This window comes from Neodiprion virginianus, chromosome 1 (assembly GCF_021901495.1).
Source record: "Neodiprion virginianus isolate iyNeoVirg1 chromosome 1, iyNeoVirg1.1, whole genome shotgun sequence".
NCBI lineage: Eukaryota > Metazoa > Arthropoda > Insecta > Hymenoptera > Diprionidae > Neodiprion > Neodiprion virginianus.
Window position 1 is genome coordinate 793,307 of NC_060877.1, and position 17,398 is coordinate 810,704.

Genomic DNA, 17,398 nt, shown 5'->3' on the forward strand with positions numbered 1-17,398 from the left:
CCGTGGCGACTGGCCAGTCCGCTTTATGGCCGGCATCAATGTCCGGGCGAGTGATTGACTCGAGGAATAAAAATACGCCCGGTACCGAGCATGCCATCGTCTCGATCGCCGAGTCCGCCGACTGGTGCAACGTGGGCGCACGTGGCGGGGGACTCGACCTTGTGTTCGTTGCGTTGACCGAGCTCCTGGACCCCAAGACTCCCCGGCAGTCGACTCTACGCGATTCACGGATTCGGCCGACATTCTCAGCCAACTATCAAGCCGAGTGCCAGGTGCTCGTTAATGCGCGAGTGATCGATCGTCGGGTGAGCGTGATTAAAAATCTGTCAGGATTGCAGTGCCACTGGTGACTCTGTTATGTTCGCCACGCCTAGTCGTAGGGTTTTCGACTCGTTTTCCGAACTCCGCATCGCGCTTGGAGAAAATTTACACCTGGAGGGACTCGGCGCTCGTTGCAGTCGCATAACCGGGCAGCGTTTCGTTTCAGAGGATAGCGGATAAACCAGACGGCGGACTAACGTGAAAATGCTTTCCCACGTTCCGTTTGAGGTTTCTGCCGTGAAGGACAGGTACTCGATCCTTTTCTTGCGCCGAGTGCGAACGGGCTAAGTGAGCCGGGGAAATGAGGCTACGGACCAAGCCGCGAGCTGGTGAACGCATACCGGGAACAAAAAGGTTGCAATGAAAGTGCTTCACTGACAATGGTGGGGATCGGGGAAACTGAGGTGGAAAACAGATACAGCCACTTGTACGGCGGCCAAATGACCGACTCGACCATCAGGATATTCGACTTTGTGCAGGTTGGTCTCTCATTAATCAAAGTCAAGTGTAACGCGTGTTATGACGTTGTGTACGAAGCGCATACCTGTGCATCGTCGTACTGGTGGCAACTTCGCGTCTCGCGGTGATATTGCATTCGGTGAGACGAGCGTACCAACGCGAGACCCCGGGAGTATCCTAAGGTAAATTTGATAATGGTGACGTTGAACGGAGTTTGAGTAGCACTGATGCGGGACGTGATATTGCGGCAAACAGCAACGATCGCCGGAACGGTTTCAGCTCCATAACTCCGGCAACTGGCCCCAGACGAGAGGGAAGACGGCTTCTCTCCGAGTGGATGGATGGATTGAATTACTTATTCACATAGTTCAGAGCTGTAGTCATCCTCCTGGAAAAAGCGGTTCTCCGAATACGGACTGCATAACACTATAACTCCTAACCCAAACTTCCAGACAAGTCGTGCCTGCCTGCCTGCCTTATGCCGCCGGTTAGCCTTGAAATGTGATCAGAAACTGTCGCAAAAATGTTTTACTGTTTTACATGCGGTGAGCATAATTTCTCCCCCGAAATTACTCCGTCCTCCGTATCTTGAGCTGGGAATATTTTGGCTCGAAGCGGTCGTGAAATCTTGATATTCTGCCCGTTTGACAGTTTGTCAGAAATTGTATCAGCCCTTTCAGGAGAAAAATGAACGCTGCCGCATCGCTGCATGCCTGCCTCTCGAAACTCACTTACGGTATGGAAAGATTTTAAATGAGACTGCGATAAGCTCGGAGTGAAAGGAAGCCCGTGGAGAAGCACTTTAAGATCCACGATGTGTTCGGAGAAATACGTGTTCCAAAGTTGTACAACATCAACGCGTCGGCGCATACGTGTATCTTCACCACCGTGTGTAAGAAACGAGCGCGCACCCCGAGCTGCAGGCTAAGAGCGAGCCAAGGTTTAGCATTTTTATCGGAGTCTTGTATTTTTCAGCACGCGGAACAGCGAACCGTCAAAAATCGGCCCGCAGGTACGCGTAATGCATTTAAAATACGGCTTGTATATTGTGGGCAGTCGAAAAATTCGTTGCCTGAAAATCATCAAAAGCCCATTACGTACGATCAGGACAACCCGCTCCGCCCACGCAATAGAGGTATAAGTTCTCCGGCGCGTTGTTATGACTCCCATGCGATATCGCGACGATACGCCTTCGCCTCGTTCCATCGACCTTCTGTGTCGCGGGATTGTACAAGGTGCATACCTACGTTTTCCTTCTCTCTCCTTACTGGTTCCTTTTTCGCTGTGTTAGATAATCGTGATCGAAGAGAAGCTCTTTGAGAATTAAGTAATGCCATCAGGATGGAGTGCAGTTAACAGGCAATTAACTTGGAGAGATAATATATGATAAGCTCGACTCATCAACCCGGCAATAACTCGAATCCTATTAGAGCCAGAAGTAGGGAACGACTCTGCCGTAATCTTCGGTTGAACTGTGAAAGCCGGTGCTCGGATTTACCGATTCTTCCTAGCCGGGCTTCTCAAACATCATAACGAGGAAACGCGAGCGTCTGTGGGACTCGACTTCCGGCTACTCGACAAGGAGAATTCTTTTTCATTTCTGCCGTCAGACGCGAGTGATGAATCGTCAACGCACGCGGCGAGTACGCTAAAAGTCGAAGAATCGAAAACCGGCGTACCTAAGCCGCCACGATTTTGAACCGAAAGCAATTTCGCTGAGTTAATCCCAACGAATTTGGAAGTTTAAACCTCTTCCTAATCCGCGTAATTCCTTGACGCTCGAGAAGGCCGACCTGCAGAGTTAAGCCCTTTATATTTCGGTTTGCGTATGAGGTCAACTTTTCTGCCCCCTGGTGATTTTGTGGCTTCGACGCGACGTCGCTGCACTGCATCCCATTCGTTCGCAGTAATAACTTTTGGAAACAAGACTGCACTCGAGGCAAACCGAGTGCTAATGCCCAACGGGAGTTAAATCGTGGATCTGGGTCGCGGCGGTTTGCAAGTTGCTTTAATGCTCGATCCTCAAACTTTCATTTTCGCTGGTGCAGAACTGTGACATGAATCGTTTCACCAGCCAGATTACGAATGCAGTGAAATTAAATAATCCGTGCGCTTGACGCGTGGCGTTATAACCGGTAAAGGTCGATCGAACGCGACCCAATTCGATGGACGAAGGGTTGAATTTGAACGCTAGATCACCGGAATTTAGGGCCGGCAAGTCTCGCGTACCTCCGGCTATTCGATGATGAAGGATTCTCGAAATATAACAGAAGATCGAGTTTAAGGTGCATCGATTCCAGCGAACCTGGGTTCCCCCACGTGCAAGGCAAAGTGTATGTGTGTGTGTGTATCCCGTGGAGCCTCCGAGGTTGATAGGTAAAAACGAAAGAGTTCGTCCGGCTAGTCGCCGAGAGAACACCGGGAGCCCTTTGATGGGACAAAAGGAAATGAAATTCTTGTCGTACTTGGGGATGCGCGCTTGACTTCCTCGCAACGTTCTCCATATTGGTCGTCCTCTGCCCTGGTTTCCCTCAATAGGTTTCTTCCCGAGCTGCAAAAGCCCGAAGGACCATCCTCCGGGAACATCGCGTTCCACCTCCATACTTCAGGTCCTAGACCAGTTTTTATCCGGTTATCGTGCTCTCCGAGAGTCTGTGGGAAGCTGGATTAAAACGGCTCGATTTCACCAACGGTACTCCGCACATTTGCGGGTATAACGTTTATCTATATACCTGTAACTTCGTTCACGAAATCGAGAGAGATCGAACAAACGACAATGGCGCCCACCCACGGCGGCAGGGGTTGTGCCTCCCTTTAGGCTTGACACGAGAGCCCCACATGAAAGGAAAAAGCTGTTTTCCCGAAACATGAACCTTCGGCGGCTTCGTATGCCTATACCGTATAGCTACCGCACTGAAACACGACGTGGCAAGAAGAAAGTTTGCCATTCCCTGCTCAAACAGTTTCGTCCTTTCCCCGCGAGGCTGGCTCTCTGCAGTTATCCAGTTCTCGATAAAAGCTTATTTCTGGCTATGAAACCGGCGCACAGCTTCGGGCTTCTCAAACCACCAACTAATCAACCTTCGTGTTTGAATTCCAGCTCAAAGCCCAAAGCGTCAGGTGCCAGGGAACGCGGCCTCCACCCAACGACTCTGATTAGCGATCTTCGGTTATCCTAAGTACCCAATTTACCTCATCCAGACGTAAATTCCAGGTACCTCAAGAGCTCCGTAATTCGCGGTTTGACCGTGTCGCTTTGAAATAGTCGAGCTATCTGAAGGATGTGTCGCTTGTGGTAATTAGCCAGCCGACGTTAAGTCAAAGGATCAAATTCAGAGTATCGCCCACGTATCGCCGAATCACCTTGAAACGGTGACTGTTTTTTTTTTTCAGCCTGAGGTGAATTTCATACATTTTCACTGACTGACTCGCGTTCTTGAACACGTTGACTCGATACGTCTGTCTTGCGTAAAAGTAACATCCTTTCCATATCAAAGTATAAAAATTTGTCTGAACGATACACGCAGATTGGGATATAAGATCAGGATAAGAAGAGAACGCGTGTGTGAGTGTTCGCGTGTGCTCGATACGTCGATGCAGGGTGGAGGGTGGACAAACACGGGAGAGAACCTGATTCGATCTCAGATTGTCAGAATCCAATCTACGTAACATGGTTCGGAGATCTTTAGCGGTCAGCCGGAGGGGTTGATATTGCAAGGAATATTGTTTGCACTGGTCAGTCGAACCCCCGAGGTGGAAATCGATCTGTGTATTACGTGTCCGAGGCCGCGTGGTCCACAGACTCCCGGCTTGTCGGACTGCAAACAGTTTCTGTGTGTCCTGCGATCCCGAGGCAACCTGGCCCCGAGCCTCGGCTGAACAATTTCGGGTTATTGGTTTCCTCCCGTAATATAACGCATCTGTATCAAGTGGCAGGATCGTCTTTCAATCTGCCTGCGTCTGTCGCTGCATGCCGGTCGAAAGTCAAGGTGCTCGCCGAGTTCAATTCCACTTCAGAGGGCGCAGAGGCTTGTCCACAGAAAAACTGACCGTTCCTTTTTGCTCTCTGTTCCAGTACATGGGCTCCTTCGCCGTTGGAAGTCCTGAAGTCGATGGCAGAGCGGAGTACGTGCGATCCCGACTGGATGCTCTCAGGGTGAGTAGATCGCTCTATCCCATCTCGTTTCTGCTTTATCGTCGAACCAGGAAGCCGCCTATCCCGGGGTGAAACTTTTATTCGCGATTAAATCGGGCGGATTCAACGTCTGAACTCGACGTGTATTAACGACAGTCGTACATACAAATTATCGTCCCCTCTGCTCTCCGAATTTGTTTTCTCCTCTCGCCGAGTATACCTTCCACCCTCGTCCTTGCCCGGCGCCGTTAACCAACCCTAAGACAGACAAATTATTCCGGGTACGCCTCGTCGCATAATAAGAATCAATAAGATATACCATCAGCATTAATGGCCCGATATCTATGCCACTCGCACCCCGGCTCTCGAACTGTTTGTTCCGCGTTTTTGCATGTCAAATCGCAAGCCCGAGCCGCCGACCATGTCGAGACGATCATCCTCCGTCAATTACCGAAACAACCAAACCCTGGCACTCTCTCCCTCGTTTGCCTGATGCGAATTCAAAGCACGCGCCCCGTTTGTCCTCGCAAGCTGGTCAATAATAATCTTTGCCGATATGCCCGCTACGCTCCGTGCTTGCTGATCGCTTTATCGGGTACGTAAAGTACGCCAGTGGTCGCGGATAATCGCTGCAGGACCAGTTTTCGGAAGTCCGGATCGGGACGTTCCGAACATTCGTATCAGACATCCGAGCTCGGGATTCCACTACTGCGAATCGAAGGTAGACCCTCTATTTCTCGGCTCCCGAAAGTCTGCACAGTTGGAGGAGTAATTACCTGCAACGAACGCCATTTCGGCGCCTTGACAGCAGACGGTCCGCAGGCATGGCGCCCTGAAATAGATCCATTAGCATAGCTCGTTCAGAGATCAAAGAGTCGGTGCTGCTGGTTATAGAAAACCAGCAGTTTCAAGGTTTTGATACCCGGCCCGGCTCGTAATTAGACCTGTCCGCATGTAGCTGCCGCACGGCTCGTTCACGTACCTACTTAGGGTCCATCTCGGTTTCAGATATCGGTCTTGTGCCTCCATTAGCTCCCGTCTTGTAGAAAATCCTACCAAACACCTCGATAAAAATTCACTTAATACGCTGATTGATTTTTCCAAATACTCAGTTTTCGCCAACTATCGAATTAATTGCGGGCTGGAGAAATTTGATAACAATCAATTGGCCACTCCCACGGGTCTGATCTTGAGTCCGGAGTTTTCGAACTTTTATTTTTTCACCGCAGTCGTAACTCTATCCTTCAGCCCGCACTTTCATCCGATCCGATCAGCAGGTCTGGCTGCTGCTGCTGCTGCTGTCACTTCTTGGCAAACCAGTGCAATTTTCAAAGAGAGATGTGACCTGGGCGGAAGTAGAATGAAATGACAACTAGCCAAGAGATGTAGATCATTCCTTTTACGGCGGCGATTCGACCCTTTTGAGGAGTCAAGAATAAGCACTCGTGTACAGTTCAGCGACGAAAATTTAGGAAATCCTCTTCGGTACCCCGGAGCTTTTCTTCGTAACCATTTATTTCGCTCTACCGACTTGAATTTTCTCGCAAATGTTTCAACGCGGTTTAAATTTCCCCATATAAAGTGGGAACAAGGGACGGGGGATTCCGTATCGTTAAAAATATATATTGATGGGCAAAATTCGCTACAGTTGCAGTTTTAACGATCGACGCCGGCCCGTGTTTCCTCCGCCTCTTCGCCCCGCGTCCCTCCATCGAATCGGGCGTTAAATTTCATCGAACTAAAATGACCGCATGTAAAGTACGTACACACGCGCGGCGTACAGTTTCGCCTTGTACCTGCGGATAATACAGCGCACACAAGTTTCCACTTTATGCGGATCATGAATTTACTACCGAGCGCAAAATTCGACGTTCCGTCACCGGAAACTTTCCACCTTCGTCCATGATTCCCACTTATTTCGACCTTGGAACAGCTGTTCGGAAAGCCGGAGGGAAATATAGCCCGGAATGCCCTGTACGCAGAGCTTTAAAGAGTTGAATAAAACACGCGAGTATTCTAAATCCTTGCTTAATAAGTTTGAAAGGGTGGTTCGGGGGGACGAAAATGAAAAATACGAACTTTATTTCCATCGTTTATCACCGCGGAACGTGGCAACGTTTCTGCAGGGATTCACGTAGTCCAGCATCCCTTTTTTTCAACCTTCTTTCGTGCCACCGTAGCTACAGTGGCATCGGCACGTCGCGACGCTGGAAGAGCGAGGGAGAGAAAGAAAAAGAGAGAGGGAGAGAGAAATAGAGTTCGCGGTGTATTTCATGCATAATTAATGTAAAATTTGTTCTTTTTCTTTAGCGCCCGTGTATAATATGTACGTAAAGAGAGAGAGAGAGAGAGAGAGAGATGTGGGTAGGTAACGCTGGCGTGTTTAAGGGATCAGATTTTTAAGCTATGTTTACATAATAGCTGCATGAATACACACCGGGCTTAATGAGGCGAAAATTACGCTCCGCTGACGCCACGGCTGGGAAGCGCGACGCTCTCGAGTGCCGGAGTTTCCTGTTTATACTTTGCACAACAATGAAAGTAAATAAGAAAAATATTCACAACTTTGTACCCGCCCCGCACCCTCGAGTCCAGCCCGCGGATATCGCGGACTCGACGCCGACCTTTGCTTCGGGTAAAAGGGAAAACCCGAAATTCGCGTATACCGACAACGAGCGACGGAAGGGGATGAGGGGGAGGGAAGCGAACCGAGATGTAGATGAAATATTGCGTCACTCTTACGACCAGCATCGAATTGAGCTGGCCCCCCTCCCTCGCCCCTTACCATCCTTCAATTTTCAACCACCGTAGAAATAAAAATAATGCTTCACCGCGAGACAAGTGGACCTCCTCGAGTTCTTACGTCCGGTGCTTTTCAATTAACTCGGTCGAGGACGTCGCTATCAATGACAAAGCGGGGGACTTGCGGCTCGGGTCGGGTAATCGAGTCTGCCCAGTCGTTCGCAGTCGGTGGACAAGATCGTATAACAGGGGAACCGAGGACCAAGAGGAAGAGGAGGGAGGAGGGATACATCTTCTCCGCGTTCCGATTCCCCAAAAAACTATTTTACCCTCACGGATAGGTTTACGACCTATAAACGAGCGGCGCAATCCATGAAATTCGGTGCTCCGAGTCTTCGTGCCTCTCCAAAACTCCCGATACTCGTACTTCCGCTGAGCTTTCCTATAGAACGATCAACCGGCTTCTCAAGTAATTATGAATTTCCCGTTCTCCCCTCGTTCGCCCCGGAGAATTTCCATTCAATTAACAACGGCTCGTGCTGCGACGCTGCTTGCTGGCCTGGCGATCTGTTCGCAGTTACCTTTCAGCGCCTCTCCTTATATATCTCGAATGCCTACACCTACTTCGAACCCAACCAGGTATCGGGTACTCGAAATATATTAGATATCCTGAACGAATAAGTCGATCGATTGGCAACTCGACGATCCAACGTGTATACAGACATACGTATATTGGTAATAATTCACCACTCGAGAACCTGCAGTGCCGTCTTTCCTCCCGGTTAAAGATATTCAAAACAGCATAGGACCGATCATTTCCGTCGGATGCCAGATAACTAATCTAGTCCGAATATATTCAGCTCGCAAGCATTTCGGGGGAGAAGAAAATGGACCCGAGTTTAACGTGTGCGCGGTTCTGGTCGGGGATCGAGTTTCCCGGATTCCATAAATCCCGATAAAAGTACTCCTCGGATATCGGGACGGTCTCGGCACGCACGGGACGCGGAAGGCTGGAAGATGCGGGGCGGTTTGCGGACTGGATCCTCGCCAAGGATGGATCCTGACGTTTCCGTCCAACTTTCGCGTCGCCGTTCGTACTGGGGAAAAATCGAACCAGACACGTAACGTACACGCCCAACTTTGTTGGTCTCCCCTCTTCCCTCTTCTTTAAAAACAGTTTGCATGATCCTCGCTTCTCGGAAAGACCGGAAATCCCACGGTAATCGCGCCCCCCGCGAGGACATCTCGATCGGAGGACCAATCAGCGTCCGGGGTTGAAACGAATTGGCGCGAATTAAGGGCGGAAATGGATGCGGCAAGCTGGGAAAAGACGGCCTCTGTATTTTCCGTCTCGGAGCGCGACACCGAGGCCTTTGTCGAATCCGGAGCGAACAATGTAACCCAATCGCGGTGCTGATCCGTCGTCGACACCGTTTTCGCCTGCAGTCTCTCCTCCCGTTCCCTCGGCTTTTCTCAGCCTCCTCGCCTCGACTGCGGAACCTTTTCAGCACTTTGGCCGGCTTGATTTTATCCTTTTTCCTCTCCCATCTCGCCCCTCGTTACTCCAAAGTCTCCGAAGAACCGCCTGCGCCAGAAGACCACCGCATCGGGAGTTCCAAAGCCGCGGAGTAACGCGACATCGACGATGCAAAAGCGGCTAATGCAATTACGCATCGCCCTTCGGGCTGCTGCAGTCGCCGCGCCGGCGTTGCACACTCAGCAGTTTACTTTTTACCGCAACGGGATTCCAGGGTTTAATTGTTTCGAGATCCGCAGCATCGGTGTGGGAAAAATCCGTCGTCACTGACGACGGAAAAAAGATTCCCGCTCGGGAATCGTCGCGTAAGCGGGTTTGACTACCCTTAATCGCCCCGCGAGATTCTCTATTCCAAGGGAAACAATCGCAGTGCCCGAATTTAGGAAGCCTCGAGGTACCTCGACATTTTCCCCTTTTTTGAGATCAAAGTAGGATTATCGCCATGGCACTTGGTCGATTCTCCGAGTGCTTTTGAGAGATTCGCGACATATTGTGAAATAGGACTCATTTTTTCAAAATTCAATCTCTACGTTCCCCGTCAATAAATTTTCGAAGAATCGACTCTGTGCTGCAAGGGCGATTGTATTTTCGCCCGAGATACGTAATAATTTTTCATAATCGTATTAATCGCGGAGGTTCGAGGGGGGGAGAGAGCGAGGTTATCGTAAATTGACAGAAAAAGCAACCCCATTTATTCGCTACGGGTGCCAAAGAAGAGAACGGAGGGATCCTCAAACAATTTCCTTGAAAAGCACCCACATCGATTTTACACCGTAATAATTTCATACGCCGCGCCGTTTCGCGTCATAATAATTTATATCCCTCTTTCAAAACAAACCAACCGGTGAAATTCAATTCTGCGCAAACTTTTCACCCCCGCTTTCACCCTTCCTCTTCCTGCTTTCCGTTTTCCTCTTCTTCCACAGAGCCTAACTGCGAGTGATCCTCGAAAATTCCGTCTCAGACGCATTTCGTCCAGACGTATTTCCGACATTCAGGTCAACCGATCGGATCATCGGACCGTGATCTGAAAACCGTTGCGGAGCCGCAGACGGGGTCTCGTTCAAGACTTCCGTCAGCGAGGCTGGATTGCCGTTTTTGCACGCTCGCTGCACCCGGCTGCATGCACTTTAAACCTCCTCTCTCCCCGGTTCTCGTCGACCCTGAAAAGAATTTCTTCGCCAAATGAGCCGCGAATGATGACGGATAGGAAAAACGGCCCCGGCATCGAGCAGATGGACCATTTCGAACGGAGAGACGGTAATTTGCGATAGTTGTGCTTCTCCCCGTTTTGACGAGAGCGAAAGTGATCCTGGCGTGTACCGAAGGGATAGGAACCCGCAGAAGGCTAGGAGCTATTCGATTTCGGTCGAGTTAATCCCCTGGCCGAGAGTACGGAGAATACGTGTGTGTGTGTGTGTGTGTGTGTGTTTGCGGAGGTATGGGAAAAAGAGGAAAGGGAGGAAAAGGACGAGGAAAAATGGTAGGGAGGAAAGAAAAAAACAGACAGACATTTGCCTATCCGAGCGGGGATATATATTTCACTTTCGTATTCCGAAAATCTGCTTTCTCCTCGCCCGGGTTTATTCCGCATCTTCCACGTTCCTCCTCCCATAGCGCTGTTCTTTGAATACCCGTAATCCGTGAGACTGAACTCACAATCATGTATATTGTATTCTTTATGTCCCTGCGATCTGCTCCCGGGGTTACGCCGCGTGTCCAAACCGCAGAGCCAGGGGTAAAAAGTTTGGGGGTCTCGATTTTTTGATGACGTGCTCGACTCTGAATCTCCGATATTATATTCATGCGAGACGTATATTCTGCAAATTGTGTTCGGACGCCGGTGCGCACCTGCTTCCGACGCTGCAACTCCGTTGGAATTTTTCGGGTTTACTTTGTTCGCCCCAGTCTCGCGTACAAATCGTGAAATTCAAATCGTTCCTTCAATAACAGCCAAGGGCGAATTCCGGGTGGCGCAGCGGAGAGGATGAAATGCGACGGTGATAGTCGATAAATGCCCCTCGGCATTCCCGGCGTTCCTAAAAACTCTTCCCGCAGCCTGAACCTGGACTTGGAATTATTATCAATCGAATCTGCATGCCATTCGAGAATTCCCCGTGCGCACTGGTCCTGCAAAATTGTCTCACGTCGTATACGCCTATTATTACATACATATACACATTAGGGTGGCTCATTTTTTTACTTTCAATTTTTTCCAAACTGGAGGAGGTAGAAAAATATTTAGAGGTCGCTACAAATTGCTGAAATATTTTTGATTTATTTTCACGTGTACACCTCACGGACTTGCATGTATATATTAGTTTGTTTTTTTCGTATCGCAGTCCAATCAATCGTTTACCAATCAACATTGGATAACAGTTTTTGCTACCGAAATAGAAGTATCGCATCACCTTAATGTCCCTGTTTCGTTTTCAATACTGATTTTTATGAACAATGATTAATTGGACCAGGATACGAAAAAAACAAACTAATCATAAGTTCGTGAGGCGTACACGTAAAAATAAATAAAAAATACGACCTCTAAATATATTCCTACCTCCCCCAGATCTTACGACAATTTTTTTTCAACGTTTGTCACAAATTTTTCGAGTGGTACCTTAAAAGGAAAAAGAAAAGTTAACAAATCAACCACCCTGATATACGTGCAGTTATTGTTCGACAGAATTCAGAAAACGTTGCGAAACAGAGCTCGCGAAAAAGCGGGGAATAAATGAGATCGGAAATTAAGATGGACGACGGGTAACCGGCGACCAAACGATCCTCATAAGTTAAAAGTATCAAGTTCGTGTATTCCGTGCTCCACCCTCGTTACCCGAGGCCTCCTGACCCCCGACCTCGTAAGTAAACCTCGGCCTTGCGTGCCTCTCTCCATTCCCTGTCTCCCTCCCTCCCTCTCTCTCTCTATCTCTCACTCTCTCTGTCTTTCTCCCACTCTCTTCTCCTCCCAGGCTTCACCGGGTGGTCGGTCTTTATTAACTCCAGCACTGAAGTATAGCGGCAATACCGCTCTCCTTATCATTGGCATTCATATATTCACTTGAACGCGATTGTTACCCTTTCGGAATTCGACCGAGCCAGAAACTTACGTTCCTGTATTTTCTATAAAGCGACCAATTTAGGGGCTCGTAAAGGTCGTTTCGAATCCGCTGCAACCCTTACGAAAAATTGAGCAGTAAAAAAGGAATAGAAGAAAGATTGCCCGAGGTGTTGGAAAAAGCTCGTGCTGCAAACGTCAGCGGCGATAAGAAATATGTGAAGAGAATCGAACTCTGTGTATGATTCGGGCGAAATCTTAACGCGGTCTCTTTTCACCCCCTGCAGACTCGGTGAAACTTTTTTCCGTCCACCGGACAAGATCTTCGCTGCGATAAATAAGTCGCAGCATCCATCTTCGGGGCGTTCGTTCGTCGCAATTATCATTCCCGGTGAACAATAGTCGCGGTAAAGCCAGGAGATCAGACTCGAGGATCAGGGTTAAAAGATTATTCTAAATGTCAAGTGAACTCGGGAAATTCGCCACCATAATTATCTAGCCAGCATCTGGCGCTCAAACTCTCCGGGAAGGTAATTAGCCCGGTAATCGGTTTCCCTCTCGTTATTTCCTCCCGAGCTTTTTCCCTCGCCTTTAACAACACTTGCAGAAATTTATTTCCAACAGAGACGCGTTGCCTTGGTTGCCGCAAGACGCTCCCTTACGCATCGTCTGCGCCATTCTGCAGGTTGTTCCAGCCACCCACGCTCGAGTGGACGGAAGTGCACCAAGCGGCTTAGAGCAAGGAGCGGGGGACGGGCGTATTTACCGAAGGATATTTACAGTCTGAGTCTCCGGTCTACCCAGACTTTAATATCCTGTCATTGGCCTCGTGAAACGCGCGGCTCCGTCGACGCCGGAGCGACGCGGGGGTGAAACGCGCCCCGGCCGACGATTGGCCGCCGAATCTCGATGGCCCAACTTTCTAATTACAGCTCGGCCTCGATGACCCGGACAAACTGACTCCCGATTCTCCTAAATTTCATTTCATTAAATCCCCCGGAGATAGCGGGACGAACGGAGATCGGAACTCTCCTCGTTATCATATCTTTATTGCTCCTCTTATCGCTTCGACAAATAAAACGTCAGCGGTGATGATCGGGTCGTGATGTATATTGGCAGATCGAAAGAAGCCCGGGAACTGAGCCTCCAGGGGTGAATAATAATGCACAGTCCTAATTGTGAGCCGAAATCTCCCGCGAGAATCTGACGACCAATAAAGGACCGTTCGAGTGTTAATCGACGCATTTTTTGCAAATTTTTATCAATTTTCCATGTCAGCTAACGCTTGCCTGGAATGCCTTCTACTACAAGATAACATTTGATAACGTTTCTCTGAATGGCCTGCCCCTGTTTCAGCCTTGACTAATACTTGAATGTCCGTCAAGTAACGTTCCGATTGATAACTTTGATCGTAATTCGATTAGACTCGTCAAAGAGTGGGATCCCGGAAGACCGTTGTATCGGGTGTCAGGGTTATAGACGGTGGGAATATCAGACGAGCTTCCGGCCCGTTCCTTTAACATCGGGGCGCCGTATCGGGACAGTGGATGCTGGAGTCTGGATAGGTGTGCAGAGCTCGCGGCGTCTGTGAAGTTGGATCCGTGGATGTGCGCGAATGCGGGGTGTCCTCTTCCTCCTCACGGTGTGAGAGATACGTAATCTCCGTGGCAGAAATCGCGGTAGGGAGTCCTTTTCAAAGTTGTAAATCTCCGCGGCTCTCCATTCAGTGCGGGATAAGCCAGCCCCATATTACCCAGGTGTAAATATTCTCACTCCAACCGCGGTGCGGATGCCACGGTACCTACATTCTGCAATATTCTACTCCCAGTGATACACGCCTATAAGCTGTACCTGATTTCGAGCTTTTCACCTTCGGAACCACAGTCGAAGTGACATTTTTTCGATCACTCCAATTATTCTGCGCAACGAACACACGAGCACTCGTCCCGTGAGGGACAAAACCCAAATACGAATCGGACGCAACCGCAGCTTCACGAGCCGATGAATGGCGATCGCTGAAGTGCGGCGGGGCTTGGCAAAAGGTACCTATCCAAATCACCGAGGGATGCAGAGGCGGCCAGCAGACATCAGGATAGCCGATCTCAATTCCGGACGTTGTGACGCGGTCAGAACCGCCGCAAGCTCCTATGAGAGTCGAGCTTTGCTTTTGACCGATGTGCAAACACGGGTTTAATTCCTTACCCGATACCGCGAGCTTTACCGCCAAAACCTCGTCTTTGAGCACTGCGTTCGAGTTTTCAGCTTTCGGTGTAAAGAATTTTTGCCGAGCTTGCGCGAAATCTCGTAACAGCTTCGGCGACGTCCCGAAGCCTAGCTATGCAGGGAACTCTCACGGAAAATCGGAATGCACCGTATTTGCAATGCTAATCAGCTCGCGAGCTGCTCTCCCGTTATTTAAGAGGCGTTATCCGCGCGCTCGAGCGCGTAAATTTCAACGGAAAGGTTGCGCGGCCCGCGTTTCCCGGCATCCCTGGGTACGCTTAATTATATTACACACGCGCACCGCGTTATATCATCCAGCGACTAGGCGTATTTCGGGCCACGTGACTGCAGCCCGGATTGTACGGCTAAAGATAGCGGCCCTGCCGACCGCCTGTAACCGGCTAGTTCCGTATTTTGATTCTGAATTTATAGCGAGATTTATAATCCCCATGACCGGCTCGCTAATGCGACCCACCTGCTGTTTCTTATCATCCCTGTTCTCGAGAAGCGATAAGGTCCTAGAGCGTTTATTTTCAGGGGTTATACATGGGTTTGGAAGGACACAAAAAAAAACAACATTCTTTCTCTGATTCTTCTTTTTTATATTTAATAGAAGAATTGTTTTATTCAAAGCCTAGGCATATAAAAGAGCAACATTTGAACAATATATTGTGAAATTACTATCCAATAATTTGGAGAATTCTGCCTTAGAAAAGTGTTTGTGGAGAAACTAGTATCCTTGCGGTGGCCAGGATAACTCACGATAGCTTTGTCTGAAATCAAAAGACCAAATATTTTATATTAGTAGGTGAGTATAGCTCGCGATTGAACGAAGGATTTAAAAAAAAAAAAATGAATTTCGTATTTTTGATCATGCATTGGCTTGTAAGATAAGTTGTGATCATAGAAAAAAAAATCATTCCGGAGGGAGTTGAAATCGGGCCAACGACAAGGTTGGTATAATTTTTAATCGTAAGAAGAAAATGCCCCGTTAGATAAATCCCGACGAGTTTCCCATTATCCGTTTGCTGGCGCAATCACGATTCCTAGAAATTTTGTACGTAATAATGAACTTCTAGAATCCTCTATGCCAAGTCACCGAAGCTTTTTTCCAACCCGAACCCGCGTTGTTCGAATATCAGTTTCCTCGAGCTGAAATATGTGGAATAAAAATAGCGGAAAAGGGTATTTAAAATGAAGATAAATAAAAAGGCAGTAAAGCTTGCGGGCTTGCGGGCTTGCGGATCCGTCTGGGGTGCATACAACCGGGATGCAATTTATTTGGTCTGCAGCCGCAGTGGCCGAGGAAGGAACACCACGCGTACGAGGCGCACATCCGCAAGCTGAGCCTTGATTTTTACCACCATTTATACGCGAAAAACATGGGAACGATGATGGGGGCAGGGTTGAAGGGGGATGGATGAAAAAATTTCAAGTAACCGCATCGCATTTGGCGCGTGTTCAAGAGCCGAGCAGCTTGCTCGCGCGACCTTACGAGGTGAAACTAATATTCGTGCAGCACCACCACCACCACCACCATCGAAACGCCCCCTGCGGCCCAGAACTCGAGGTTCGTCCATAAATCCTCGAGGATGGGGATTCGGCATACGTAAGGCCTCCCGGGGCTGAACACCGCCGCCGTTCGGCGAGCCTCGGACCTCAACCCCCTCGGAGGGTTTAATTTTTCCCTCATACACGTATGTCTATAAACTATAATATAGGTATAGGATAAGACCGAACTCTGCGACGAAGTCGGTGAAAATTATCGAGCCTTGAGCTTGCAGAGTTTTTCAGAGGGGGGGCGAAACGGAGCTAGGGAAAAATCGCAAGAGGCGATACGGGCAAACGAGTTTACACCCCGTAGGGATGCACGAATATATATGTACACAGTGCTCCGCGACGCGGATAAATAAATTCTGGTAAGATGGCCGCGTGCCGTGCAAACCGGAAATTCGGCGAGTCAGGGCTTCTTTATGGGAATCGACGGGGTTCCGAACCCCAGGCCTCCGCGTCTACCTTACATACACACGCGCACGCGCGCAAACAAATATATGTATACTGTCGCGGGAATTTCCCTCTGTATATATGTATACAGATATCAGCACGCGATATGGAATGGGAAACAAAACTGCGAACAAACCTCGTCCTCCTCCCCATCAATTCTCGTAATAATGACGATCAATGCTCGCGCCGGCTTATCTCAGATAATATATGTGCCTGCGTGCATAGATGTACATATACGTATGCATACCCGGCGAACTATCTTACAAGATAATATTCATCGCTCTCTTGTATTATTTTCCTCCTTGCGTATTTTCTTCTCTTGTGTGAAAAGATAAAAATGGAAAATTAGAGACCAGGGACATCTGAGTAAAATGAAATAAAAAAGGAAAAAAAGAAACCAGCACACCTTCACGGCGTGGAATTTTTCACATCGATCAACGGAGGAGTAATGGGTTAAACCGTTGGCGCTGGGTCGAACCCCTTGAGGGAGCGAAGTCGGCGGCGGCATCCGCGATTCGACGCTTAGCGAAAAAGATCCAGGGAGCTAATCTGTCACCAAATCCCGTAACACCTACCCGCGAAAGCGTCGAGCCGTAGCTCCCGAGGGTTCCATCCCGAGTTATCCCCTTTATTTGGGAAGTTTGTAAATATCAGATCGCAGCTGTAACGATGCCTCTGCCGTGTTGTACGATCTCGAGCCATTCAACAACCGCGTAACTGCAGTTGAGCGGAGTCCAGGGATAGATAAGCGATGCCCTCTACCCCCCTCCCCCAACCCTAACCCTCCGTCCCGACGTCCCGACGTCGTCGTCGATCAGCGATACGCGATACGCGGCCAAGAACCAGCTGATCTTTGCACTCTGGGCTTGTACGTTTTACTTATACGTTCCTAAATCGATAGGGGAGTGACAATTATCATCCA

The 17,398-nt window shown here is 49.1% G+C and overlaps 1 protein-coding gene across 7 annotated transcripts in view; it reads left to right on the forward strand.

Annotated features, from left to right (window-relative positions):
- LOC124301395 (tensin-3-like) overlaps nucleotides 1-17,398 on the forward strand; it is a 135,372-nt gene that overhangs the window by 45,626 nt on the left and 72,348 nt on the right. For 2 of the 7 annotated variants that reach the window (XM_046756395.1, XM_046756386.1), the window contains exon 2: nucleotides 4,856-4,936. In XM_046756395.1, coding sequence (XP_046612351.1) covers nucleotides 4,856-4,936 — 81 coding nt within the window. Of the gene's footprint in view, nucleotides 1-224; nucleotides 801-825; nucleotides 963-1,739; nucleotides 1,793-4,855; nucleotides 4,937-17,398 lie in introns of those variants that run through there. The other 5 variants (XM_046756376.1, XM_046756403.1, XM_046756420.1 and 2 more) reach the window with 5 other exon arrangements.